The 24680-nt window shown below is 41.1% G+C and overlaps 1 protein-coding gene across 1 annotated transcript; it reads left to right on the forward strand.

Moving 5' to 3' along the window:
- The first annotated feature begins 126 nt into the window (after positions 1–126).
- Positions 127–24416, forward strand: glmp (glycosylated lysosomal membrane protein). The gene is made up of 7 exons (XM_080443166.1): positions 127–222; positions 4570–4740; positions 8056–8154; positions 8386–8586; positions 15426–15644; positions 18638–18900; positions 20729–24416. The coding sequence occupies exons 1-7, from the start codon at positions 133–135 to the stop codon at positions 20895–20897; spliced, it is 1212 nt and encodes a 403-aa protein (XP_080299292.1). The 5' UTR covers positions 127–132; the 3' UTR covers positions 20898–24416.
- The last annotated feature ends 264 nt before the right edge of the window (positions 24417–24680 follow it).

Below are 24680 nucleotides of genomic sequence, written 5' to 3' on the forward strand. Positions count from 1 at the left end.
TAAAACATTTGAGTACTTTTTCCACCACTGGTGAGAATAGAGGTTGTGAGCTTGCTAGATCTGTTCTTTTTTTCGGCGCACGTTACAGTCAGCTGACTGAAGAGTCACGTGACCGGGTCACAACAAAGAAAGATGGCCGCCAGCACAAAACACCTCCTGATTTTACTCTCCATTTTTAACGTTTATTCTGCTTTTATCGGTGGCGATGCTTTTAAAAGAACTGTGAGTAAATTATAAATAATATGAATAATAAGCTATTCAAAAATATAAAAATGTTTTTGTTTGTTTTTAAGGATGATTAAATGTGATACATGGTTCACATGACTCTTGTCTGTCACAAGCGTCATATCGCTACTTCTTCCTGGTTTTTGAAATGTCTACATTTACAGCCTGTACATCTACATAAACGTTCAGATTTCAAATATAAAGTGTTTAACTTACGGCCACGGATGTATCAAGTTAAAACGCCTCACTCTAAGTACCCGTATCTTCCGTATTGTTCAATAGAAATCATTTTAATCCGATCGACGGCCATTTTCTCAGCCTGTTCTCCATACGCTTTCAACTACGTAGCTCCATAAAGAACCTCTCACTCCGCTATACAGCTCCGAGATGAGGTTCTATGTCGTTACCTTCCAGAATCGGGTGCACGTCCGCCAAGGCTCCGTTGTTTACCCTTTTGTATACGTCGTATCCCAAAACTAATGGTAGATTCCAAGCCGCACGGATGTTTAAAGTTTGGTTCGGCGCATAAAATTTTAGGAACGGAGCGAAACTACCCGTTTAAATCGCTTATTTAGTCAGCCTGTGGCCATGTTTCCCATTCAAACCGGAAAACCCCCCTACGTCCGCTGCCAGTACTGCTCCCGGTTTGGCTACAATGGGAAACATGGCCACAGGCTGACTAAATAAGCGATTTAAACGGGTAGTTTCGCTCCGTTCCTAAAATTTTATGCGCCGAACCAAACTTTAAACATCCGTGCGGCTTGGAATCTACCATTAGTTTTGGGATACGACGTATACAAAAGGGTAAACAGCGGAGCCTTGGCGGACGTGCACCCGATTCTGGAAGGTAACGACATAGAACCTCATCTCGGAGCTGTATAGCGGAGTGAGAGGTTCTTTATGGAGCTATCAACTACGCGACCCTATCGGTTGGGAGGTGTACTGCTTTCTGATACGTTATAACTCCATGAAAAAATTGCCGCCGATTGGATTAAATTTAAAATGCTTTTTATTGAACAATACGGAAGATACGGGTACTTATACCCACGCATTTTAACTTGTAACATCCGTGGCCATGAGGCAAGCACTTTATATTTGAAATCTGAACGTTTATGTAGCTGTACGGGTTGTAAATGGAGAAAAAAAAAATGATATGACAGTCATGTTTCAGGCCTAATGTGATACTACTATTCAGACTAGTAACATGTATTATATTGTAACAAAGACATTGTTCATGGTTTCATTTATTTTGATGCGTTTGTGTTGAATTATGAAAATCGTAAAATTGTATTTTTATAATATTTAACCATTGATGTTGAAGCAGGTTTCACTTCCTAGTTCCTGGTGACGTCATCAGTCATCAGACAGTTGTTTGTCTCTGTAGGACAGACAGACAGACTGACAGACAGACACACAGACAGACAGTAGGGCTGTCACGATTACATTTTAAGTTGACGATTAATAATTGTTACACAAATAATTGCTATTAACGATTAAATTGTGTTTTCTTTTTGGTCATTGAACATTGGAACATATGAACAAAAACATAATTTGTGTTTGCCTTTTAGGCTTCATAATCAAAAAATGCACGGGCAGATATGACAGATATACAAAGAAATTACTGCCACATTGAATAATTTCATACTTTTAAAAAATTGCAGAAATAGCTGATCTACATGCTTACATGCATTGTAAGCTTGTAGATCAGCTATTTCAGCTATTTTTGGAAAATGTATGAACATTTTTGAACATGGAAACGATTATGACGATTATGCAAAATAATTGCGATGATCTCAAATAATTGCGATTAGGCGATTATGTAATTGTGACAGGCCTAAGAGACAGACAGACAGACTTTTTAAATCATTTTAACAGGCGTTGGTGGCCGTGTTCTCATGTTAACATCCCAATGTTATCGTATCTTGAATTCATCCATATTATTTCAAATAATTGTAATTATAATAACAATAATACAACTGTATCAAATCTTAATATGGGCTCCATGAGCCTGAATCAAAATGTAAAATGCAATCAAGAGAAGTTTACTGTGAGAGGGAACAGTAACACATACTTAATAGTATAGTATTATTGTTGTTGTTGCTTATTGTTTATTTTAGATCCCCATTAGTCATTGCCTCAGCAGTGACTATTCTTCCCGGGGTCAAACAGTACAATTAAAACAAATATAATAATAATAATAATAATAATAATAATAATAACTAGAAAATGTGCTCCTCGGAGCACAAGTCTCCGCCAGCAGACCCGTGCTATTTTAATAGCACGGGTCGTCTTGGTAGAACGGGTCGTCTTGGTAGAATGCGCGTGGTTTTTGGTGTTCTGCAGGGGCGACTGAATATGTAGTGTCTGCATCTAAAAAAAGTTCTTCTTGAAGCAATGTGTCATATGGGAGTCGTCGTAATTGACTGGTTTGTTCAAATGCTTGTCCGTCTTCTTCATCTTCATTGTCTTGAACAGTTTCAGCAGTTGATTGGTGTGTTTGATCTATGTCAGTTTTCTCTAGTGCTACATAATGTATTTGATCAAGGTGGCCAATTGTTACAGTATTAAGACTTCGGCCTTGTTGTGGGATCAATTCAACTCTATAGTGCTCTTCTGTGTTACTGTTGTAGATGAGTATGCTTTCTTAGCTTTGGCCTTCTGCGCCTTTTCTTGACCAATGTTAGGTGTTCTCAGAGGGACACACACACGCACGGACGGGTGATTTGTACAGTACTGGAAGGTACTGTTCCAATCAAGACTGATTGATCCTGTCTTACCTCACTTAAAAAACATAAATGGCTTTTTGAAGTGACACACCTATTTATAGGATTTTATTTCGTCATGCGTCCCTCTAGCCAATCAAAGGCATTGGTGTCAACATATTGACACGTGTCACGTGGAGCTTGACCAATGTTAGCTTGGCTAGGAGGGAGGTGAACACACGGCGGGACGAAGCGAAAACATACTCTTCGCCTCCGGCGTAGACAATAATAATAATAATAATAATAATAATGGTAATGGTAATAATAATAATAATTATTATAATTATAATACAAATACAATATAATATGTTTTAAGTAAAAATAAAACAATTAAAGAACCGGAAGTACATACAAAATTAAGATGTATCAATATAACAACAATAACCAGAAACAACACTCTAAAACGAATTTAAACAAAAATATGTCAAAAGAAAATAAATGAACCAGGCATAACTCATGCCGAATGTAGAAAACTGACAAACTACACATCATCTAAAACAATCTCTTTCCGCATTCTCTTCTCAGTTTATTCTTAAAACCAACTCTGCTGGTGATTAATACGTATTACTTATTATTATTAATACTTGCTATGATTAGTATTGATTGATTGACATTTTTATTAGGCAAAAGAATGTAAAACAACACAGTTACATTTATAATACTTTTGTCTAAAAGGTCCGACCAAAAAAGTCCTTGCGGTTTGTATAGCCTGCAAATGACTTGATGCCTATTAATAAAATGGATGTAGCTCAGTTGGTAGTACTGTACCCATTATCATAGTACTTGAAAGCCAGTCTATGATGTCAGTAGTACTATGACAACACCCTGATGACATCAGGTATCTCCATATATGGGCATAAAAGAGACACAGACAGACCAATACAGATCTGTCTGTGTGAATACCGGGTCATCGGTCAGTAGGAGACCCAATTGAGTTTCCTACCGGTGACTCTGACGGTCATCAAATGATTGACTTAGGAATGCGACAAAAACAAAAAAATCACCATGAATTGAAGGCTTCATGGGGTATGTAATTGATAGAAAATACGTATTTGTTTGGGTGAACTATTCCTTTAACATGGCATTAATGTTGCTTGATGCAGTATTTAGATATGTGATATCAATTTTATCTAACACGCCCCCTCCCTATACGAACCGATTGTAACTCCATTTTAACCATGTTAGATTCATTGAAAATAAAATAAATGAAAAAATAAAATAAACGAAAAAAGTAATTGAAAAATACACGGTCTCCCCACGTATTAGAAGGACAATATCAGTCACCAGAACCAAGGACAGGTGTTTTCAATGAATCTAACATGGTTAAAATGGAGTTTGAAGTTACAATGGGTTTCTATAGGAAGGGGGGGGGGGGGTGTCTGATAAAATTAATATCAAATATCTAAATACTGAACCAAGCAACTTAAAAACTGTGTGGGGTGCTCACAAAAGCCAGAGTAGACATTAAAATGACCCCAAACAAGTTTGAAAGTGAAATATCCCTTTAACATGCCATTAACATATTCATATAACATATTAACATGTCATAACATATCATTAACACGTGACTTTTTCCCTGCAGCTCTCGGTAGAGTTGAACCCAGGCGCTCCAGTCTCCCCAGCGCCCGTGGGTGTCAGTCTGCTGCATGTGCGCGCACAAGGCAACAACGACACACTGCACTTCCTGTTGTGTAGCCTGGCAGCGCCAACGCTCCTACTGGTTCACACCAACACTACTGCCTCCAGTGTCCAGGTCAGGAACTACACCCCATTCAGTCTCATTTGGATGACTGTCTCATGCTGCAGTAATAATGAATTTCAATTCAATTCAAACTTTATTTCACACTCAAGATCCATATCAAATAAAAACATCGTACAAAAAAGACAAACAATTGAAAAAGGTGGGTCTTCAGTGCCAAGGACCCCTTAGCTGAGAGACAGATGAAGCAGGGACCCCCACTACATTAAAATTATGTTGCAGATTCAACTATTTTCATAGATTTGATGGTGACGGCGGCATAAGAGGTAGTATGAAAATCATGTTGGGGGTCCGCAGTGGACCCCTTTTCAGGGCCCTGAAAATGCGAGTCTTAACACATTGACCGCCAGGCCCGTAGTTCTACGGGCCGATAAATCCAACCGTAAAGCGCCGATCCCGTAGTACTACGGGCTATGGTCTTTTTAATGGTCCAGGTTGGATTACCCCCTCAGGCACATTGTCAGTTAATCTCATCCATGAAAATTACATAGAAGTTGAAAAAAAAGTGTGAATTTTTTTTATTATTGTTATTATTAATTATTATTACAAAACACTAAAGCCAAGATATAACGTCAATCAGGGGGTCCGCCATCAAACCGTAAGTTTAATCCGAGCAGCAAGCGGCTGCATGTGATCAGTGAGAGGGAAGCACCCGGGGAAAACATGCAGCAGCCGGGGAAAACGTGCACGTCACACGCTTGCGCTCGTAATGTGCACGCGCGGCTGCCTGTGATCAGTGCTAGGGGAGCACCCGGCGAAGCATGCATGCAGCACCCGGGGGAAGCATCCATGTGCACGTCACATGCTTGCGCTCGTAATGTGCACGAGCATGCTCATACACGCGCGGGGATGCACTATTCCTGACCCCAAACACATCAGCCAAGCGATCCGAGGTCGCCCCGACCCGAGGTCGCCTTTACACAGAAGTTTACACAGATCTGCGGTGAGATCTGAGGCAAGACATCGTGCTCGTATGCACATCAGCCGAATGATGTGGTCGCCTCGCTATCATTGTTTAGAGAGAGAGAGAGAGAGAGAGAGAGAGAGAATGAATCTGTGGAACCGAATCAAACAAAATGAGGTCCCCAGTCCAAATATGCTTATTTTGGGGGGTCACAGTCTGAAAAGGTTGAGAGAGAGACAGACAGAGGAGAGGAAGAAGAAGAGAGGGCTAGCTTGTAGATCTGCTATTTTCACAATATTTATCTGTGGAACCGAGTCAAAGAAAATGAGGTCTCCAGTCCAAATATGCTTATTTTGGGGGGTCACAGCCTGAAAAGGTTGAGAGACAGACAGACAGACAGACAGACAGACAGAGGAAGAGAGGAAGAAGAAAAGAGGGCTAGCTTGTAGATCTGCTATTTTCACAATATGTATCTGTGGAACCAGTCAAACAAAATGAGGTCCTCAGTTCAAATATGATTATTTTGGGGGGTCACAGCCTGAAAAGTTTGAGAGAGAGTCAGACAGACAGACAGACAGACAGACAGACAGACAGACAGAGGAGAGGAAGAAGAAGAGAGGGCTAGCTTGTAGATCTGCTATTTTCACAATATTTATCTGTGGAACCAGTCAAACAAAATGGTGGTCCCCAGTTCAAATATGATTATTTTGGGGGGTCACGCCCTGGCATCCCTTATTTTTATTTATTTATTTTCACAAATTGTCATAAATGGCATTAAAAAAAAGCTGATCTACAAGCTCAGTAAAAGCTTGTAGATCTGCTATTTGTTGCTATGAATACAGGTGTGGCTTGAGATTTTGACTTGTGTGGGCAAAAAGTTTGGAAAAGGAAGCTCTCGATAAATGTATTGATGTTGCACTTTGAACTTTGAATTATTATTTATTATTATTTGGAAAAAAATAAATACAGTGAAAAATGTTGTTTGAAATGAGCTGAAATAAGCTTGCACTTTGGAAACAGTGATAAATGTACAATCAAAGGCAAATTTATTTATTTATTTTCATAAACAAGTATTGTTTACATGACTGATGTCAATGAAGGCGCAAAATAAATGTCAAACACTTTTGAAATCATTTTTATGCCTCTAAAGTGTGTGTCTTACTAAAACGCTCATAGCTCTGATTCTAAACAAAAAGGTCTGTTTTTGGTGAAAACCAAGCTGTATTCAACTACCTCTAGCTAAAAAACATGCTATCAACTCACTTTGTTTTTCAGATGAAAGAAGAGATTCTAAGCTTTGTTTTGAGATATTCCATGTGTTCATAGTCATAGCACAAAATATTCTGTGAGTCCTCAAAGATGAGTCAGAATGGTCAAAATGTCTGGCAGTGGGGAAGCCTTTTCTAGAAAACCCTATGGCAGTCAATGTGTTAACTCTCTGAGTGCCAAAAACGAGTTATCCCAAGTTTTTTCTGAATGCCCTCAGTGCCAAGAACGAGTTATCCCGATATTCTTTTTGGGGGGGGGGGGAAGAATGTTCAGAACCCAAGATATAGTGATCAGAAGATTTGCTGCTCCTTTCACTTCTTGTTTAACGTATTACTGAAAAAGGCTGTATCTCCTGAGCACTTTTTTTTTACTTTAAAAAAATTGCTGGCACAGTAGCAACATATTTTTTTATTTCATTGGCACTGAGATAGTTAATATGTCTAATCATGCACACACCTGCCGCTATGTGGACCTACCAATGTGTTGCCACTTTCACATCTTATGCTTAACACATTGACTGCCTGAGATTAAAACATAGTTTTTCATCCCTAAACCAGTGTTTTTTTTATCTTAAATTGTTGGAGAGCCGGAGAAGCCACGTTGTGTACACGGAAGTAAACAAAAAGTGTGTGGGGTGTGGGGGAAGGGTCTCCTCTATCCAACGGAGGAAAAACATTTTACAGCGATCGGCCATTTTGTTGCTATCGCCCGTTGAATAAGGCTCTTTTTCACACAAAAAAAAGATAAATCCGAGCTATATGTGTTTTTCTACAAATCCTACTGAGTGGACGGAGGGGACGTTTTTTTGGGATGACGTCACATCCGTCCATTCCTTCTCTCAGCGTCAAGGGATCATTCCTAAGTTGTGTTAGAGCGCCCTCTTGTGGAGTATTTGTTTTTAAAAAGCGTATAAGTGTTTTATTTAAAAAGGACGTAAGCATACTTAGCAGGCAATGTGTTAACCTCATGTACATGAGCTACATATTATCTGCTGCTGTTATGCCATGTGTATGTATATATATATATATATATATATATATATAATATATATATATATATCTTGGTATTTTTTTGTTCTCTTTAACATGCTTATTTAATGACTTCTTCCCCTGTATGTGTTGTTCTGTGTGTTGTAGGTGGATTGGGTACTTTTCCTGGCACAAAATACCAGTGGCAGCCTGCGGGTGGAGCCAAAGAGCAGCATTCTCTACAGCGCCGCTTTAGTTTTCACCACAGTAAGAATGAAGTTCATTGTGTGTGTGTTAATTAACCCCTTCCTCTCGTGTCATTATCTCCTCTCCTCACTTGTGCCAACACCTCCTCTCCTCCCCTCTCCCTTTTCTCCTCTCATCTCCTCTATCGTTTTCTCCATCCCTCTCCTCTCCTCCCATCCCTCTCCTCTCCTCTCCTCTCCTCTCCTCTCCTCTCCTCTCCTCTCCTCTCCTCTCCTCTCCTCTCCTCTCCAGCTTTGGGAGTACGACGACGTCAATGACACAGCGCACCCAGACCAGGTCGCTCCCTCCAGCTTCTTGGACCCGTACCGCCTCCAGACCTTCAACTGGACCCTTCAGGGGAACACCAGCGCCATCGACCCGGCCGCCCCCACCGTGCGTCTCTGTGGAGAGCCCGCCAGCCCCAGCTTTGCCAACGGATCCCTCTGTTTGCAGGTGAATCTAGCCACGCCCAATTTAGCATGATATTAAACCAGTAGTTATCAAACTTATTTGTGCCAAGGACCCCCTAATTCAGTGGTTTTCAACACTTTTCATATCAAGGACCGTTATTTATTCGGCATTTGAGCCACGGAACCACCGTTTGTATAAGATTTTAGCCTCTCAGACCCAAGACGTAGAATATTTTGTTATCGTTGGATACGACTTTGTCCTCAATTCCATGCTGGAACCATAGGAGAGATAACAGACAAACGTCGATCAAAATGATAATTATTTAATTAAGTACAATAATTTAACTCTTGAGAGCGTAAAATGAACCCAAATGGACCCGTAACGGGTCCATTTGGTTTCATTTTACGCTCTCAAGAGTTAAAGATCTATAAGGGTCCATTTGGTTTCATTTTACGCTCTCAAGCGTTAAAGATCTATAAGGGTCCATTTGGTTACCAACTCTTCCATCATTTAGCTGGGGACCACCTGAAACCCCCTCAAGGACCATTGGTGGTCCCCGGACCGCTGGTTGAGAACCACTGCCCTAATTGATATTTTGATATTTGGCCGCGGACCCCCATCTGAAAATGTTTTGAGCCGGGGACCCCCCAGAGGAGAAGATTTCATAAGATGTTCAAGAATAGCAGTTCGTGCCGTGCTGTGAGATTGTATATCTGCTGTTTTCAAATGGCCACGATAACACATTTTGCTGGGGAACCCCTGGAACCCCCTCCAAGGACCCCTGGGGGTCCGGGAACCCCCAGGGGTCCTTGGAGGGGGTTCCCCGTCTGCACCAAATCTCTTTGCCGAAAATAGCCGATCTACAAGCTCACAAGTGTCGCAATGCGTTGTGAGCTTGTATACATTTGTTTTGGCTAATGTTCCCCCAGAATATGGCTGCTAAGGGTTCAAGTGGTTAGGATTAGTATTGCTAGAAATGGGAGTCTCCTCTTAACCCTTTAAGACCGGGAACGCATCTGTGTGTCATTTTTGAGCAGTGTAGCCGCTCCTATAAGTGGGTTTGGGACCGTCGTGAAAAGACCGTCGTGAAAAGACCGTCGTGAAAATGTGTCTTTCGCTGTACTGTGATTGGCTGACTCTATTCACACCCTTTGCTCAGTACTGTGATTGGCTAGCGAGACACATGATGCAATTAATAACCTATAAATAGCACCACGCACTAAAAAAAAAATAATAATAATAATTAAGTGAGCTTCCATCACTGTGATGACCACTGTTGTTGCTAAATAACACCGCTCACTTCACACTGGGTGTGATTTTTTGATTTCTTTGGGCTATTCAAAAATAGCAGATCTACAAGGTCATAGCGCAGCACTAGTAGATCTGCATTTTTTTTATCATGGAAAATGTGTGTAAAGCTTTGAATATATGTTTTAAAGCAAACATTTTTAACTCCGATCTTTGCTTCTTGGGGTCCCTGGAACAACATATTTTGAGATGGGGGTCCGCGGCCAAATACATATCATTTTGGGGGTCGTTGACATGGAAAAGTTGGGGCACCACTGATATAGCGACATAAACATTTTTCAAAAAACTTTTTGTAGAATGTATATTCAAAGATTTGCACAAATGTTCATGATTTTTCAAAAATAGCCAAATAAATCTTAAAATGACACACAGATGCGTTCCCGGTCCTGATCGGCTGAAACTGGCAACCCACCTGAAAATGTATTTTCTGTTTTTTTAAAGAGCTGGAGAGACGGGGAGACTCCTGTTACTGAACAAAGATTCTATAGCAATGATTACTATCACAATATAGAGCTTTAACCTTTTAACAAAATATGTTTTGTTTTAACCAAATAATATCACTTACACTACTCTTTAACTATTTTTTCATTACTCCTCGTTAATGTTTTTTTTCCATTTTAACGGGTCCGTGGATCATTCCAAAGTTGCGTTAGGACGCCGCATGTGGAAAAAAATCAGCTCATAGTGCGGCACCGAGTGCCGCGCTATGAGCTTGTAGATCTGCTATTTTTGAAAAATCGTGAAAATTTGTGCAAATCTTTGAATATATAATTTTTAAAGCGAACATTTGTAACTCAAATCTTTGCTTCTGGGGGGTCCCTGGAGCAACATATTTTTAGATGGGGGTCCGCGGCCAAATACATGTACATTTTGGGGTCCTTGACATGAAAAAGTTTGAGAACCACTGATATAGTAATATAAGTTTTTTCAAAAAACAGTTAGGATTTAGAAGACATTTTGTAGAATCGGCCTCAGGTCTTACTGGGTTAAATCCGCTTGCACTCTTGACCAGGAATGCGTAAACCACCCTTTCTAGTTTACTGGCTATGAAGACGTTAGGGAAACGGGAAACGATTGCCCTCACAGCGTTATGGAATCCCTCTGGGGACCTTGCGTCCACGTGCACACAGTAGACGTTCTGAGGGTCGTAAACGGCTCGCAGGAGTCTCTCAAACATCTCGACATCTGCGTGAATCACCATGGGAGTAGGCAATGGGAAAGTCACTCTCCTCCACGCTGAGCGGAACTGTGATGAAGCCTCTGTTTCCTATGTAAGCTTTACAGTCCTTTGTCATGCTAAGGTAGGACTCCTCTGAGGGTCTCTTCTTAGGATCCAGGAGCTGAGAAATCTCATCTTTTTTGCCCACCATGTCTCCGTGGATGATGGCAGAGCAGACCGGCAGGTCATCAAAGTATTCTTTTGGTACTCTGTGGCCAGTCATTGAGGGCCACTCAGAGGCAGAATGGTTGGTCTTGCAGAAGGTGAAAGAGTAGTGTACTCTACATGTAGCATCTACATGCATGTAGTAAACAAACAAGCCCAGTCCCAGTAAAGTACTTCTACTAAACAACCGCCCTGGAAAGAAGGCTTTTGGGTACATCTTTCTCTGGTCTCCTGGTTTGGTTTCGGTCTACAGCTACTGTATGATCAGTCCAGGCTGGAGCTGTGCTCTGAAAATAGCCGAAAAGATGTTTGCCTGCTAATAGGCTGGAAGTTAAAGGAGAGTTCCGGTCATTTTAGGTTGTATGTTTGATGTGTCGCTAATCACTCACCAACATACAAAGGAACGTTGAATATTTCCATTCTGCAGACCCCTTGCAGCGGCATAATGGGAGAGTGTGTAAGAGTGAAAATTGTCTATTTTAACAGATGCAAAGTCTGTGTTTTTTTTTATCCTACTACTCATCGTGGAGTCTCATGATACTCAAACATGCGCTGAATGTCCCACATGAGCTACCGCTCATGCAGAAAGACATGACGCTGGTTGCTTGTTTCTCTCACAGAACCTGGCGTGTGCCAGATTTTGCATCTGTTAAAATAGGCGATTTTCACTCTTACACACTCTCCCATTATGCCGCTGCAAGGGGTCTGCAGAATGGACAACAGGGGCAGATCTGGAAATATTCAACGTTCCTTTGTATGTTGGTGAGTGATTAGCGACACATCAAACATACAACCTAAAATGACCGGAACTCTCCTTTAATAGGACAACTATCCGGTTCCAGATATACTTGATTGACAGACACCAGGCCAAGCGTCGCCTTATATCAACTTGCTGCGAGATGTCTACATCTGATCACTGTGTCACTATGTCCACATTTGTCCTTTTACGGAGCTTCCACAGTACCTACGCCCATACATGGTGTATATGGCGTCCGATCTAACTGTCAGATCGGGCCGTCCGACCCGAATGAGTCTGTCTGTGACAGCAGCGTCAGCCTATTCAGCCTGCCCCATATATGGAGCTACTGCGGTTTTAATCCAGTTTACAAAGAACAGCTTTATTTCTGCTTTCAGCGCGACCTGTGTATATTATATTGTGATGCAATCTGTCAGTAGCCTGGTAAAGCCCCTCCCTCTGGAAAATCTCATTTCCATTTGATTTCAGGAAGGAGTCTGGCATGAGAGCTTGTTTGGCTTTTTTTCGCCGTCCACCAAGTGGACAAGCCTATCAGCGTCCTTAGCCTGGTAAAGCCCATTGTTTTGTGATTGACGACGAAATCAGCTGGCGAGTTCGAGGGAACCCGAATGGATCCGAGTGCAGCCGACAAAAATGGAACGGGCCGCCATTTTGGTTTCGGTTTTAAAACTTGAAAACGCTCTCAAACTTCTTTTTTGATGCACGGAATTTACTTTTAAGATATCGTCCGGATAGAATTTAGTTATTTAACTTAATATATGTGGTCAATTAATCATGACAGAGCCTATTTAAAAATATAAATTCAGAGAACCGGCAGGGGCGGGCAGTGACACGCATGTATCAGAATAAGGCAACCTATTTTGGGCATGGCCCTTTCAAAAGTCCTGTTGCGTCACATTGGTCTAGAGGTGGTAAAAATGAACTGCTGATTGGCTGAAGGGGAACAACTGCTGATTGGCTGAAGGGGTTGTCAGTCAACGGTATTACTCCCGCCCAACTCCAGCCCACAGTCAAAAACACACACAGGTTCTCATGCCAGACTCCTTCCTGAAATCAAATGGAAATGAGATTTTCCAGAGGAGGAGCTTTACCAGGCTAATCTGTCAGTACTGTAATTTTGTACTGACAAAATTGGAGTGCTTCCCTCCTGGTGTCCGACTCTGGTAGTGCAGCTTGACCAAGCTGGGGCCCATTACATGAACGAGTGAACACGGTTTAGACCAATGAGTTTGACTCACACAAGCCTGCGCATGGGTTTGTGCACAGGCTTGCGCACAGAGGTAGACACTACTACGCATGGGATCTGTCAGATATTTCGTATTCCATCCTGATTGGCCAAGATTGGCTTCCAAAGTTTGCGGGAGTGGCCCGCTTTGAACAAAATGCCTCAAATCATGCATGTCCGATTGCCGTGGAACTATGCACGCACATTCCCACTAGGCCAAAGAAGAAATGCCATTTTCAAATTGGCCTCAAATTGGCACTATAACGGGGAGATTTCTGTGAGCAGCTAATCTCCAGCACCGTTGGACCCCACACAGCCTATTATAGCACCACCAGGAGGTTGATTTTTGCAACTTTTTTATATTACTCCTACAGATTTTGTCACACCATTCGGTACACATTATGTCTATAGTCATGTGATCAAGACGGATCTGTCAGATTTTTCATATTCCACGCTGATTGGCTAAGATTGGCGTCAAAGTTTGCAGGAGTGGCCCGTTTTGAAAAAAATGCCTCAAATCATGAACGCAGCATCCGATTGCCGTGAAACATTGCTGGGCCCACAATAAGCTACCTGCCCTGGCATAGACCTGTGCACCGAGGAGCACATTTTTCTAGTTTAATATTGAATCCATGTTTATTACATTATGTCACAGATACAGTCCCTATGTTGTTTATGCTCCTTCCACACTTGTCACTTCTAACTTCACCTTCGGGAGACTCTTTCTCAAAAAGTTTAAAAGTTCCCTGGATTTCTATTACCTTTTGGTGAGAGGTATTTCAGCGTGGGCGCTGTGAACGCCGTCTGTCGATAGACTGTCAGGGACTCACAGAGATGTTCTATCTTTAATGGATTTGGAAAAGCTGCCTGTTTATTTACATTATTTTTTAAATAATAATTTGAGGAGATCTCATGAGGCCCCCTAACTGTGTGGGGCCCCATGTGGCCGCCGAACCTTGCCTACAGCAGGTATCATAGATATTTGTTTTGAGCTGTTGGATATAACTAGGCTGCACTTCGTTAGTAAAGTCCAGATGACAAAAATATGAGGTCTGTGGAATTTATATTTATGCAGTATTATATTATATTTGTTATTAGTGTCTATCCGTCCTCTGAAACAAGGCACTTTGTAATTGACTCCTCCGCGCCCATCAGCGCCCATACCCTGGGGTGGAGTTTGCATGTTCTCCCCGTGTCTCCTAGGGTAGTTAATACCCTCACAAAAACATGTAGTAATCCTGGTCGCTATACCGCCTCCCCCATGACAGCCGGGGCGCCTGATCGAGGGGAAAGGAACTGGTTGGAATAACGTGTTCCTTCCACGCGCTACGTCTTACCGGGGAAACTCCCCCCTGTCAGGTGATAAGAAGGTCAGTTGGCCCTCATGCATTAAAGGAGGCATGAGCTCGGCTCTGGGCTCCCTATGCTGGCGGGGGGAGTGTAGCGCCCAGGATCACTAATTGGCACTGGGTGAAAAAGGGTTACAAAATTGTGGGACATTTTCTAGTTTTGCGTAATTGTTCAACCACCATTGTTAAGACGCTGAATAGACTCTCTCTCTGAGAGAGATTTGACTGGGTCGTTCACACTGTGCATTGATGGCTCGTTAATGACAGTCACTGATTCTAAATAGACCAAGGTGTTAATTGATTTGAATCGTTTGTATCCTTTCAAATTGAAAAACAGACCGCTGTTCTGCTGTACTAAAAAGGTATATAAAAAGCAGACTATTTTATTAATTCAAATTTGCATGAAACTCCATTGGATTCAAAGTAACATTAGCTGACCCTCCCCAGCGAAATTAGTTAATATAGTGTCACACATCATTTTAACCACTTTAACCATATTTTATAGTTTGGCTATTCAAAAATAGCAGATATACAAGCTTGTAGCTCAGAGTGCCATGCTATGAGCTTGTAGATCTGCTATTTTTGAAAAATCTTGAAAAGTTGTGCAAATCTTTGAATATATTTATATTTTTTAAAGCAAACATTTGTAACTTCTAGGGGCCCCTGGTACAAAATATTTTGAGATGAGGGTCCGCGGCCAAATACATATCATTTTGGGGGACCTTGACATGAAAAAGTTTGAGAACCACTGGGCTAGTATAATATAAATAACATAATTAATAGTTTGAACTTAATGAACTATCTACTACTTTAACACAGTTATGTTTAATTCACCAATCATCTCTGTGCTCTCCTCAGTTTTCTGCGTTTGGCTCGGGTGGGCGGGACGAGACCTGGCCCCGCCTCCTCCACAATGCTAACTCCTCCCAGGTGAAGGTGTGGCTAGACGGCGTGCCGGCCAGGGCCAATCACAGCAGGTTCTCCCTGGAGCTGCAGGCGGTGGGCGGGGCCCATCCTCTGGACACGGTGGTGATTGGACGGTCCATCGATGACGAGTACACGCCCTCTGTCTTCAAGGTGGGCGTGTCTTCTCTATATTGACTGCCTCTTAAAAACATTGTTGAGTGGAGGAGTGCTTCAGGGCTCTATGCACGCGTCGCTTGTAGATCGGCTATTTTCAAACATTTTCGTACTTTAACTTTTGGTACTTTAAGTACATTTTGATACCAATACTTTTACTCAAGTAAATTTAGAATTCCGTACTTTTACTTGTAAAAGTAAAAGTAAAAAACTTCTACATTGCAGTATTGATACTTTTACTTAAAGGAGAATTTTGGACTAAGGTTTTCTTACCTTTTCTATGATGTTATGATATTTTAGGATGAATGGTACAGTAGAAAAATGTCATAACTCCATCCTGGGTCCGCCACAGCTTAATACATGCGCGGATAGGCCTTGCGTTACAGTAGATCACATATTTTAATAGCTTTTTTTTAATTTTTTTTTTTTAGATCTGACGTTCATAGTGACAGAACACTAAAAAAAAAATCTGCAAGTCTCGCTAGACGAGATTGAAATCTCAAGATTTCAATCTCGTCTAGCGAGACTTCAGTTTTTTTTTTTTTTTTGGGGGTGGGGGACAGTGTTCTGTCACTATGAACGTCAGATCTCACAAAAAAAACAACAAAAAAAAATATTAAAATATGCGATCTAACGCAAGGCCTATCCGCGTACGTTTTAAGCCTAGGCGGACCCGGGATGGAGTTATGACATTTTCCTACTGTACCATTCATCCTAAGATATCATAACGTCATAGAAAAGGTAAGAAAACCTTAGTCCAAAATTCTCCTTTAACACATTGACTGCCGGAGTTTATTCATAATTTATTGCTTTATTGCCAGGGTTTTTTATATTTTTTTTTATAGAAAAAATGTGAATTATTTGTCCGTTTCTTTTTTAACATTGAGGTGAATGGATTTTAATTTTTTTACATTTTTTTATATCTCTTAATTCGTTAGGGTTATAAATGTATACTCAAAAATGAGATAAACATTTTAGGAATTCAAAAACAAAATAAAAATAATAATTAAAAGGGGAGAATTCTCCCCTTTGGCGGTAAACACCATTGACTGAAAAGGGGAGAATTCTCCCCTTTGGCGGTCAACCTTAAGTAACACATTTGAGTACTTTTTCAACCATTGCTAGTTTCTTTTCTCGCTCTATATTAAATATCTTAACTGAAAATAACCTGTATGCTTGTAGATCTGTTATTTTCTGCGAAGGTTTTCCCCAGAATACGGATGCTGGGGTTTAAGTGGCCATTCATACTTTGTTGACCCGATGTACAAGCTCACAACGTGTCGCCTCTGCAATGTGTTGTGAGCTTGTAGGTCTGCTATTTTCACCGCACGACACAAAGTACAAATCAGGCATTAGTGTGCCCTGGAGGCAGGGGGTTCCCGGTTTGAACCCCAGCTCGTCCTGAACTTGTGTTGGAAGTGTCCTTGAGCAAGACGCTATACGATTCAATATGTTGTATTGTCACACCTTAACCCGTAAAAACGGGGAAAGCATCTGTGTCATTTAAGATTTTTTGTTGGCTATTGAAAAATAGCAGATACCGTAAATCCTCTAATAGTGACCTCTATTCAATTAAAAACGGGTCTCTATTAATGACCGGGGGCATTGTTGAAACAAGCGATTAAAAGCCTCTCTTCTAATACGAGCCTCTTCTTGTACAATACAATACAATAATGATATAATACAAGCCTTTTTTTGAAAAATAGAAATATAGGCCTCTCACTTATATATGCCTCCTTTCAATAAAAACCTGGTACACGCTACAGTTGAAACAAATAAAAGCCCGGGTCACTATTAGAGGATTTACGGTATAAAAAGTCACTTCGTGCCGCGCTGCGAGCTTGTACATACGTTTGTTTGATTGGCTCGGCAGCAGATTTGAGCCGCAAACAAATGTGACACCTTCACACGTGTGTCTCCGGACTCCCTGGATGATTTGCTTAATGTGCAACATTGTTTTCTCACTCAACAGTAAACAAACCAACATACAGTATAAGTGTATGTAGGCCATGGTATCTGCACATTTATAAAGTGGCAATTTAAGGACTTTTTAATATCTTTTTAATACCCCTAAAATCACAATTAAGACCATTAAGTAACCAACAAACTATACTACAAAAAATGGTCAAACATTGGCCAAATTGTGAAATATTACCTGAGAAAGAGGCAAAACATTTGAAAATAACCGGCTATTTTCACAATATTTATCTGTGAAACGCGAGACAGCAAAATTAAATGCCTCAACTCCATGTGCTTGTCAGGGTGGGTGTCTCCAATTCAAATCGGATTATTTTGGGGGGTTGCGGCCTGAAAAGGTTGAGAGCCGCTACTTTAGGACCCCCAAATTTATATGTATGTAGCCGTGGACCCCCACCTGAAAATCTGTTGTGCCAGAGACCCCCAGAAGCAAAGATTTGTGTTGAAAATGTTAGCCTTTAAAAAAATATATATTCAAAGATTTGCACAAATTTTCAAGACTTTTCAAAATCTACAAGCTCATAGCACGGCACTCGGTACCCACGCTATTAGCTTGTAGATCTGCTATTTTTTTTAATGATATTTAAGCAAACATTTTTAACTAAAAATATTGCTTCTCCCCCAGAAGCAATATTTTTAGTTAAAAATGTTTGCTGTCCCTGGAGCAACATATTTTGAGATGGGGGTCCGCGGCCAAATACATATAATTTCTGGTGGTCCTTGACATGAAAAAAGTTTGAGAACCACTGATTATAGCAACATAAGTTTTTTCAAAAAACTGTTAGGATTTAGAAGACAATTGTAGAATCCCCAGAAGCAAAGATTTGAGTTACAAATGTTCGCTTTAAAAAATTATGCAAAGATTTGCACACATTTTCATGATTTTTCAAAAATAGCAGATCTTCAAGTTTATAGAGCGGCACTCTGTGCTGCGCTATGAGCTTGTACATCTGCTACAAATTATAAATGGGTTAAGCCATAACTTGATTGCTAACTCCTGGTCCCCTCCTCAGGTGTCTCAATGGAAGGTGGAGTCTAACTCGTCCTCTCCAGAGGGTTTCGTCCAATGGAAGCCGGTGGCGTATCGCAAGTCACTTCCTGTGTTCGAGGACGCCACGCCCTGCAACCACAGCCAGCCCGTGCCTGTGAGCCAGGCAGCGTCGCCCTCAGGCCTGGTGCTGGCCTTCTACGGACCCAAACCCACAACCACGGCACTCAACATCAGTTTCAGCATCGCAGGAGATCCGTTTTACGCTGCCACCAACTACCTGAGCTGGTAAACACCACTGACCACTAACCTACTAACTAACTAACTAACATTATACAACAGGTAGTTCCGACGAAGCAATCTGATTGGTTGAAATAGGCTACCCATGCTCAAACGAGCACACCTAATCAAAATATAAAAATCAGCTGTGCTGATCAGACGGAGTTCTCGGTGGCTAGGCTAGCTGTTTGAATGGGAAGTTTGCAGCCTTATTAGCTAAATTTGGCATATATATTTTTCGAATATCGAATATCTTAAATACAATGAAATTGAGCTAACAGTTAAGTTTTGTTTCTCTATGTGTCCATTCTGACAAAAGTTGTTTAGCGTGGCTGAGTAAACAGGGACTCTGTCTGTCTCTGTCAGACAGACCCCATGTATTTCCAGGATAACATTTCTCTCAGATTTTGAGAGAAATGTCCTGCAATATGAATACATTTTTATATGTTTTATTTTGTAACTGTTGAATAATCGTAATATTACACCAGAGGGTGTGCTTTACCTTGATTATTGGCACTTCAGTGATGCTTGTGGAACTCGGCTCTGCCTCGTTCCTGACCGCATCACTGTCGTGCCAATAAACACACACCCTCTGGTGTAATCTTGCTTAATTAACACTAACCAACTACTTGAGCTGGTAAACACCATTGACCACTATCCCACTAACTAACTAACATGAACACTAACCAACTACCTGAGCTGGTGAACACCACTATTAACCCTAACCCACTAACTCATTGGTCTTCAACAGGGGGTCCGGGACCCTTAGGGGGTCCTCTGAGTTTCTACAGGGGGGCCGCCAAATCTTTGTGTGATAAGACCTTTTTTGTCTTTTTTATTTTTTACCACTTGAACCCTAGCCTACCTATTTATTTGTTATATTATAACATTTTATTAGATTATAACATCTTCGGGAGGGAACATTCAACGAAAATAGTAGATCTACAAGCTCACAAAGCGTCACGCTGCGGCGCGCTGTGAGCTTGTAGATCATTTTCTGTGAAGAGGTGAAAGAAGAGTGAAAAAAGAGAAAGTACAGAGCCAAAGGTCAAGTTTACTAAATATTGGGGGATAAAAAAAGGTAAAATTACTGAAAATACGCATTATCCAGCATATTAATAGAAACATGAAGCTATCTATGAAATCTATTAAAATGGTTTAGTGGGGGTCCCTGCTTCATTTCCCTCTCAGCTAAAGGGGTCCTTGGCTTGAAAAACGTTGAAGACCCCTGCACTAACTAACATACATTAAAACTAACTAGCTTATACAAACGTATTATAGTGTACACTGCCACCAACTACCTGAGCTGGTTTATAGTATTATGTCTAGAAGTGTATTAAACCGGAATGATAATGCTTTCAATACCCGGAAAGGTATTTATTCATGTGTTTCACAGCAGTGGTTCTCAGCCTGTGAACCCCCAGGGGTGTTCCCAGGGGTCCCGTGATGACAGTTAAGTGACAATTTAAGGACTTTTAAGACCTTTTAAATAAGGAAAAAAAAGAAGAAAAAATGAAAAGAAAAGAGACCATTACTGCATCAAAAGTAATCAACAAACTGGTTAAGTATTTTGAAAATAGCCGATCCACAAGCTCTCAGTGCCTCGCAAGAGGCGTTGTGTGCTTGTAGATCTGCTATTTTCACAATATTTATCTGTGGAACCGAGTCAAACTAAATGGAATGCCTCAACTCCTACAATTCCAAGTGCTTGTCAGGGTGGGGGGTCCCCAGTTCAAATATGATTATTTCGGGGGGTCACGACGTGAAAAGGTTTTACAGTACTGTTCCTGACTTAATCTCTCTCTCTCTCTCTCTCTCTCTCGCTCTCTCTCTCCAGGACTTTGCTAATGGGTGTCGGTGACCCTCCGGTAGACTCTTTCTCTCCTCTCGTCCTCGCCATCATGGCGGTCGGACTGGGCACGCCCATGTTGATCCTCCTGCTGGGCGGAGTCTACGTCTGCCTCAGGAGGAAACCCCTTCCACCGGCGTACCAGCCAATCAACTGAGGACACATCAGTGTCCGTCCCGCCTACTCCTACTACGCCTCAGCCAATGAGGTGGCAGTGTACTTGTCAGCCAGTGGTGAGCTGCCAATAGAAAGACGTTGTTTCCAGACTTTTATATCATTGGTGTATTTTGATTTTGATTTTTTTTGAATGTTTTATCTTTTTATTTGACAGGATCAGTGATCCTGAGCTCAACCAATCCTGTGGGATATAAAACATGTTTGAATCTTGTGTTCTGCACTTCTGATTAGATTATACTGTTTTAAAACTGTTTTTTTACGTACAAAAACAGAACTGGAGTAACTTTTGTGTTGTAAATTATGTACATTTCTGTACCAAATGGTAACTTTAGTGGAAAAGATTGTAGTAGTTTTCTGCTATAAAGTTGAGAGATCTCCTTAAAAACCCTGTGTACTTAGTTGACCGGGGGGGTCTCCCAGGGCTCTGTACTAGGTCCGCTGCTATTTCCATCTACACCAGTGGTTCTCGACCTTTTCTGCATCCGGGCCCACTTGAAAATCTCAAAAGAGAGAAATGCACGTGGGCCACGTGCATTTTTAAATTTGTGTTTTGGCTTGGATCAATGGATCCTATTTATCGGTATCACCATGAAAACCCATTTTTAAAAAGTTCAAAAGAAAATATACTGTGACATTTTTTTTTACATTATATATATATTTTTTAATTTTATTTATATTCATGTTATATTATCGTTAAAATCTTAAGTGTTTTTGCCAATTATTTGGGTGACGGCCCCGGCCCACAGGTTGAGAACCACTGCTCTGCACCAAATCTTTACGAAGAAAACAGCCCGATCTCGTGAGCTACAAGCTTGTGAGCTTGTAGACCGGCCATTTTTTGCACAATCGCCCCCCCCCCCCAGAATAGGGACGCTAGGGTTCATGCGGTTAAAAGGGTCACTTCGCAGATTTTTTTATCTGATTCATATCAATTCATATCAGATGGTGTATTAGGGCCTGCGCACTGCACCAGTGCGAATCCCTATTGAAATGCAAGGAATTATTGTCTCCGCCAGGCCGAAAGGCATGGCGAGAGAGTATGTTTTGCCCCCTGTCCGTCCGTCCGTGTGTCCGTCCGTGTGTCCGTCCGTCCGTGTGTCCGTCATTCTGTCATTTTGTGTACAGCTAATCTCCGGCACCGTTGGCTTGATCGCAGCGAAACTGTGCACACACACTCCCTGGATGCCAGAGCAGAACCTCTGACCCAAATTTTTCAAATTAGCCTTTTATAGCGCCACCAGGAGGCCGCTTTTTGTAAAACACATTTCTTGACAGTACTCCTACAGATTTTATCCAAACATCACGCAAATCAGTACACAGTATCTCTATAGTCATGTGATCAACACGGATCTGTCCAATTTTCCATATTTCATCCTGATTGGCTAAGGTTGGCTTCCAAAGTTTGCAGGATTGCTCCGTTTTCAACAAAATGCCTGAAATCATGAACGCAGCTTGCGATTTCCGTGAGATTTCACATGCACATTCCCACTAGGCCGAGGAAGAAATGCCACTTGAAAATGTTCAAATCAGCCTCATGGTGGCGCTATAAATGGACGATTTGTGTTTTTAACTATAACTGCACCGATCTGCATGAAACTTTGCACGCACACTCCCTAGAGGCCAAGGAAAAACAACTGACCTGCATTTTTCACATTTGCCTTTCATAGCGCCACCAGGAGGCTGACTTATGTAAAACACATTTTTTGATATTAAGCCTTCAGAATTTATCCAAATTTCATGCACATCGGTACACTTGATCTCTATAGTCATGTGATCACGATGGATCTTTTAAAATTTTCATATTCCATCCTGATTGGCTAACATTGACATCTAAAGTTTGCAGGAGTGGCCCGTTTTGAACAAAATGCCACAAATCATGAATGCAGCGTCCGATTGTGGTGACACTTTGCAAAGTTTGCACGCACATTCGTACTACATTGAAGAACAAATGCCACCCTTTTAACATTGCCCTATTATAGCGCCACCAGGAGGCCGATTTTTTCAAAGCTTTTCTTTGTTGTATTACTCCTACAAATGTTGTCCAATCATCATGCAAATCGGTACCCATTATCTCTATAGTCAAGTGATCAAGATGGTTCTGTCCGATTTTTCATATTCCATCCTGATTGGCAAATTCCGAACATTGTTGGCCCACAATAACCTACCTGACCTGGCGGAGACCTGTGCTCCGAGGAGCACTTTTTCTAGTTCATTATTATTCCTTCCGTAAAGAGTTTAGGCATTTTTGAAGGCCTTAAAACTTTGCACACTCATCAAAAGTGGTGAAAAATTACCCTAACCCAAAATGGCTCAACGGCGCCAAGTTCGGTACGCACATGTATCGCGTCCGGACAGAAACGCCTCTTGGAGCCATGACCTAAACCCGACAGGAAGTCAGCCATTTTGAATTCATTGTGGCGTTTCTAGTGCTTTCTGTTTTCTTTTTTCTTGTAGTTTGAAGAGCAAGCTCCATTGGGACTTGTCAGAAGTGTTCATTTTCACATGTGCTCTATGCACAGCAGCCATATTGGAAAGAAATTGGGCCTCTTCCTTACTTGGTGTTGCCAATGATACTAATGAAGGCTCTGTTCCATTCTGGTCAAACAGAGTCAGGGGGCTGATTATTGTGCATGTTGGCTCACTGGAATTACTCTGCTACACCAGTGGGTCTCAAAGTGTGGTCTAGGGACCCTCATGTACAAACGCGGGTCCATTTGGTTCCATTTGTACACTCCCAGAGTTATGGGGGTCCTTTGAAATTAAGAAGTGTGACAACCTCTATGCTGCACTAAATTGAACAGAGCCTTCATTAGTATCATTGGTAACACCTGTGAAAGAAGTTAAGGAAGCAGACAATTTCTTTCCAATGTGGCTGCTGTGCATGGAGCCTATTGAATGGTACTATCTAGTTCAAATCATTGAACTGTTCTTCACTTCTTAATGCTACAATTCATACGATATATTGTGTGTCCTACCTGCGATTCGAACCCGGTGTTCCCGCGCAAGGTCTGCCATTTTGTACTGTGCTTTAGCTAAGACAGAGCGGTTAGTTTGGGCAGAGGATGATATGTCACTTTGAGTTACAGGAAATACCTCTTGTCAATTGGTAGGTGTCCTACCTATTTGCTGAAATGTTTTTTATATTTGTTTTCATTTCTTTTTTTAATTTCAGTTTTTTTTTCTTACTTGAAGGAAATAAAAGTCATCATGCTTCTATGCTGAGTGATGACATTCTGCATTAGTATTTATAAATACTGGATCACAAGAATAATTTACAATGGATGATTTGAGAAATCAGTATTTGTATGATTTCATATTACTGATGAATTGCTTAATCATATTTCTATAATTTTATATTATAACAGACTTATCGCTCAATCATTACAGTAATTTAATTGAAAGCATACATTTGTTGATCGACCGCATTTGTTTTATTTGAGAGCGACAAACTTCTGTATTGGACTTCTCTGATATATCAAAAAATAAACATTTTAATGATTTTAAAGTTTTGTGATAATTACTATGCCAGGCAAGAACAGTCAAATATACGTAAATGAAATGAACATCAGACTATGACTACACTGAAAAAATGCATACTAACAAACATACATAGTCAAATAAGTGACAAAAATGTCTACTGTTATAATGTCAAACTGCATCCGTCTGTCGTGCACACATGAATGCGTGTCATAGGTGTGTGTTTGGTACTGTAAGCTCATAGGATTTAGTATTTTGAAAGGACGATTTAGTGGGTATGGGAATG

Source organism: Gymnoscopelus braueri (genome assembly GCF_963280865.1).
Source record: "Gymnoscopelus braueri genome assembly, chromosome: 11".
Taxonomy (NCBI): Eukaryota; Metazoa; Chordata; class Actinopteri; order Myctophiformes; family Myctophidae; genus Gymnoscopelus; species Gymnoscopelus braueri.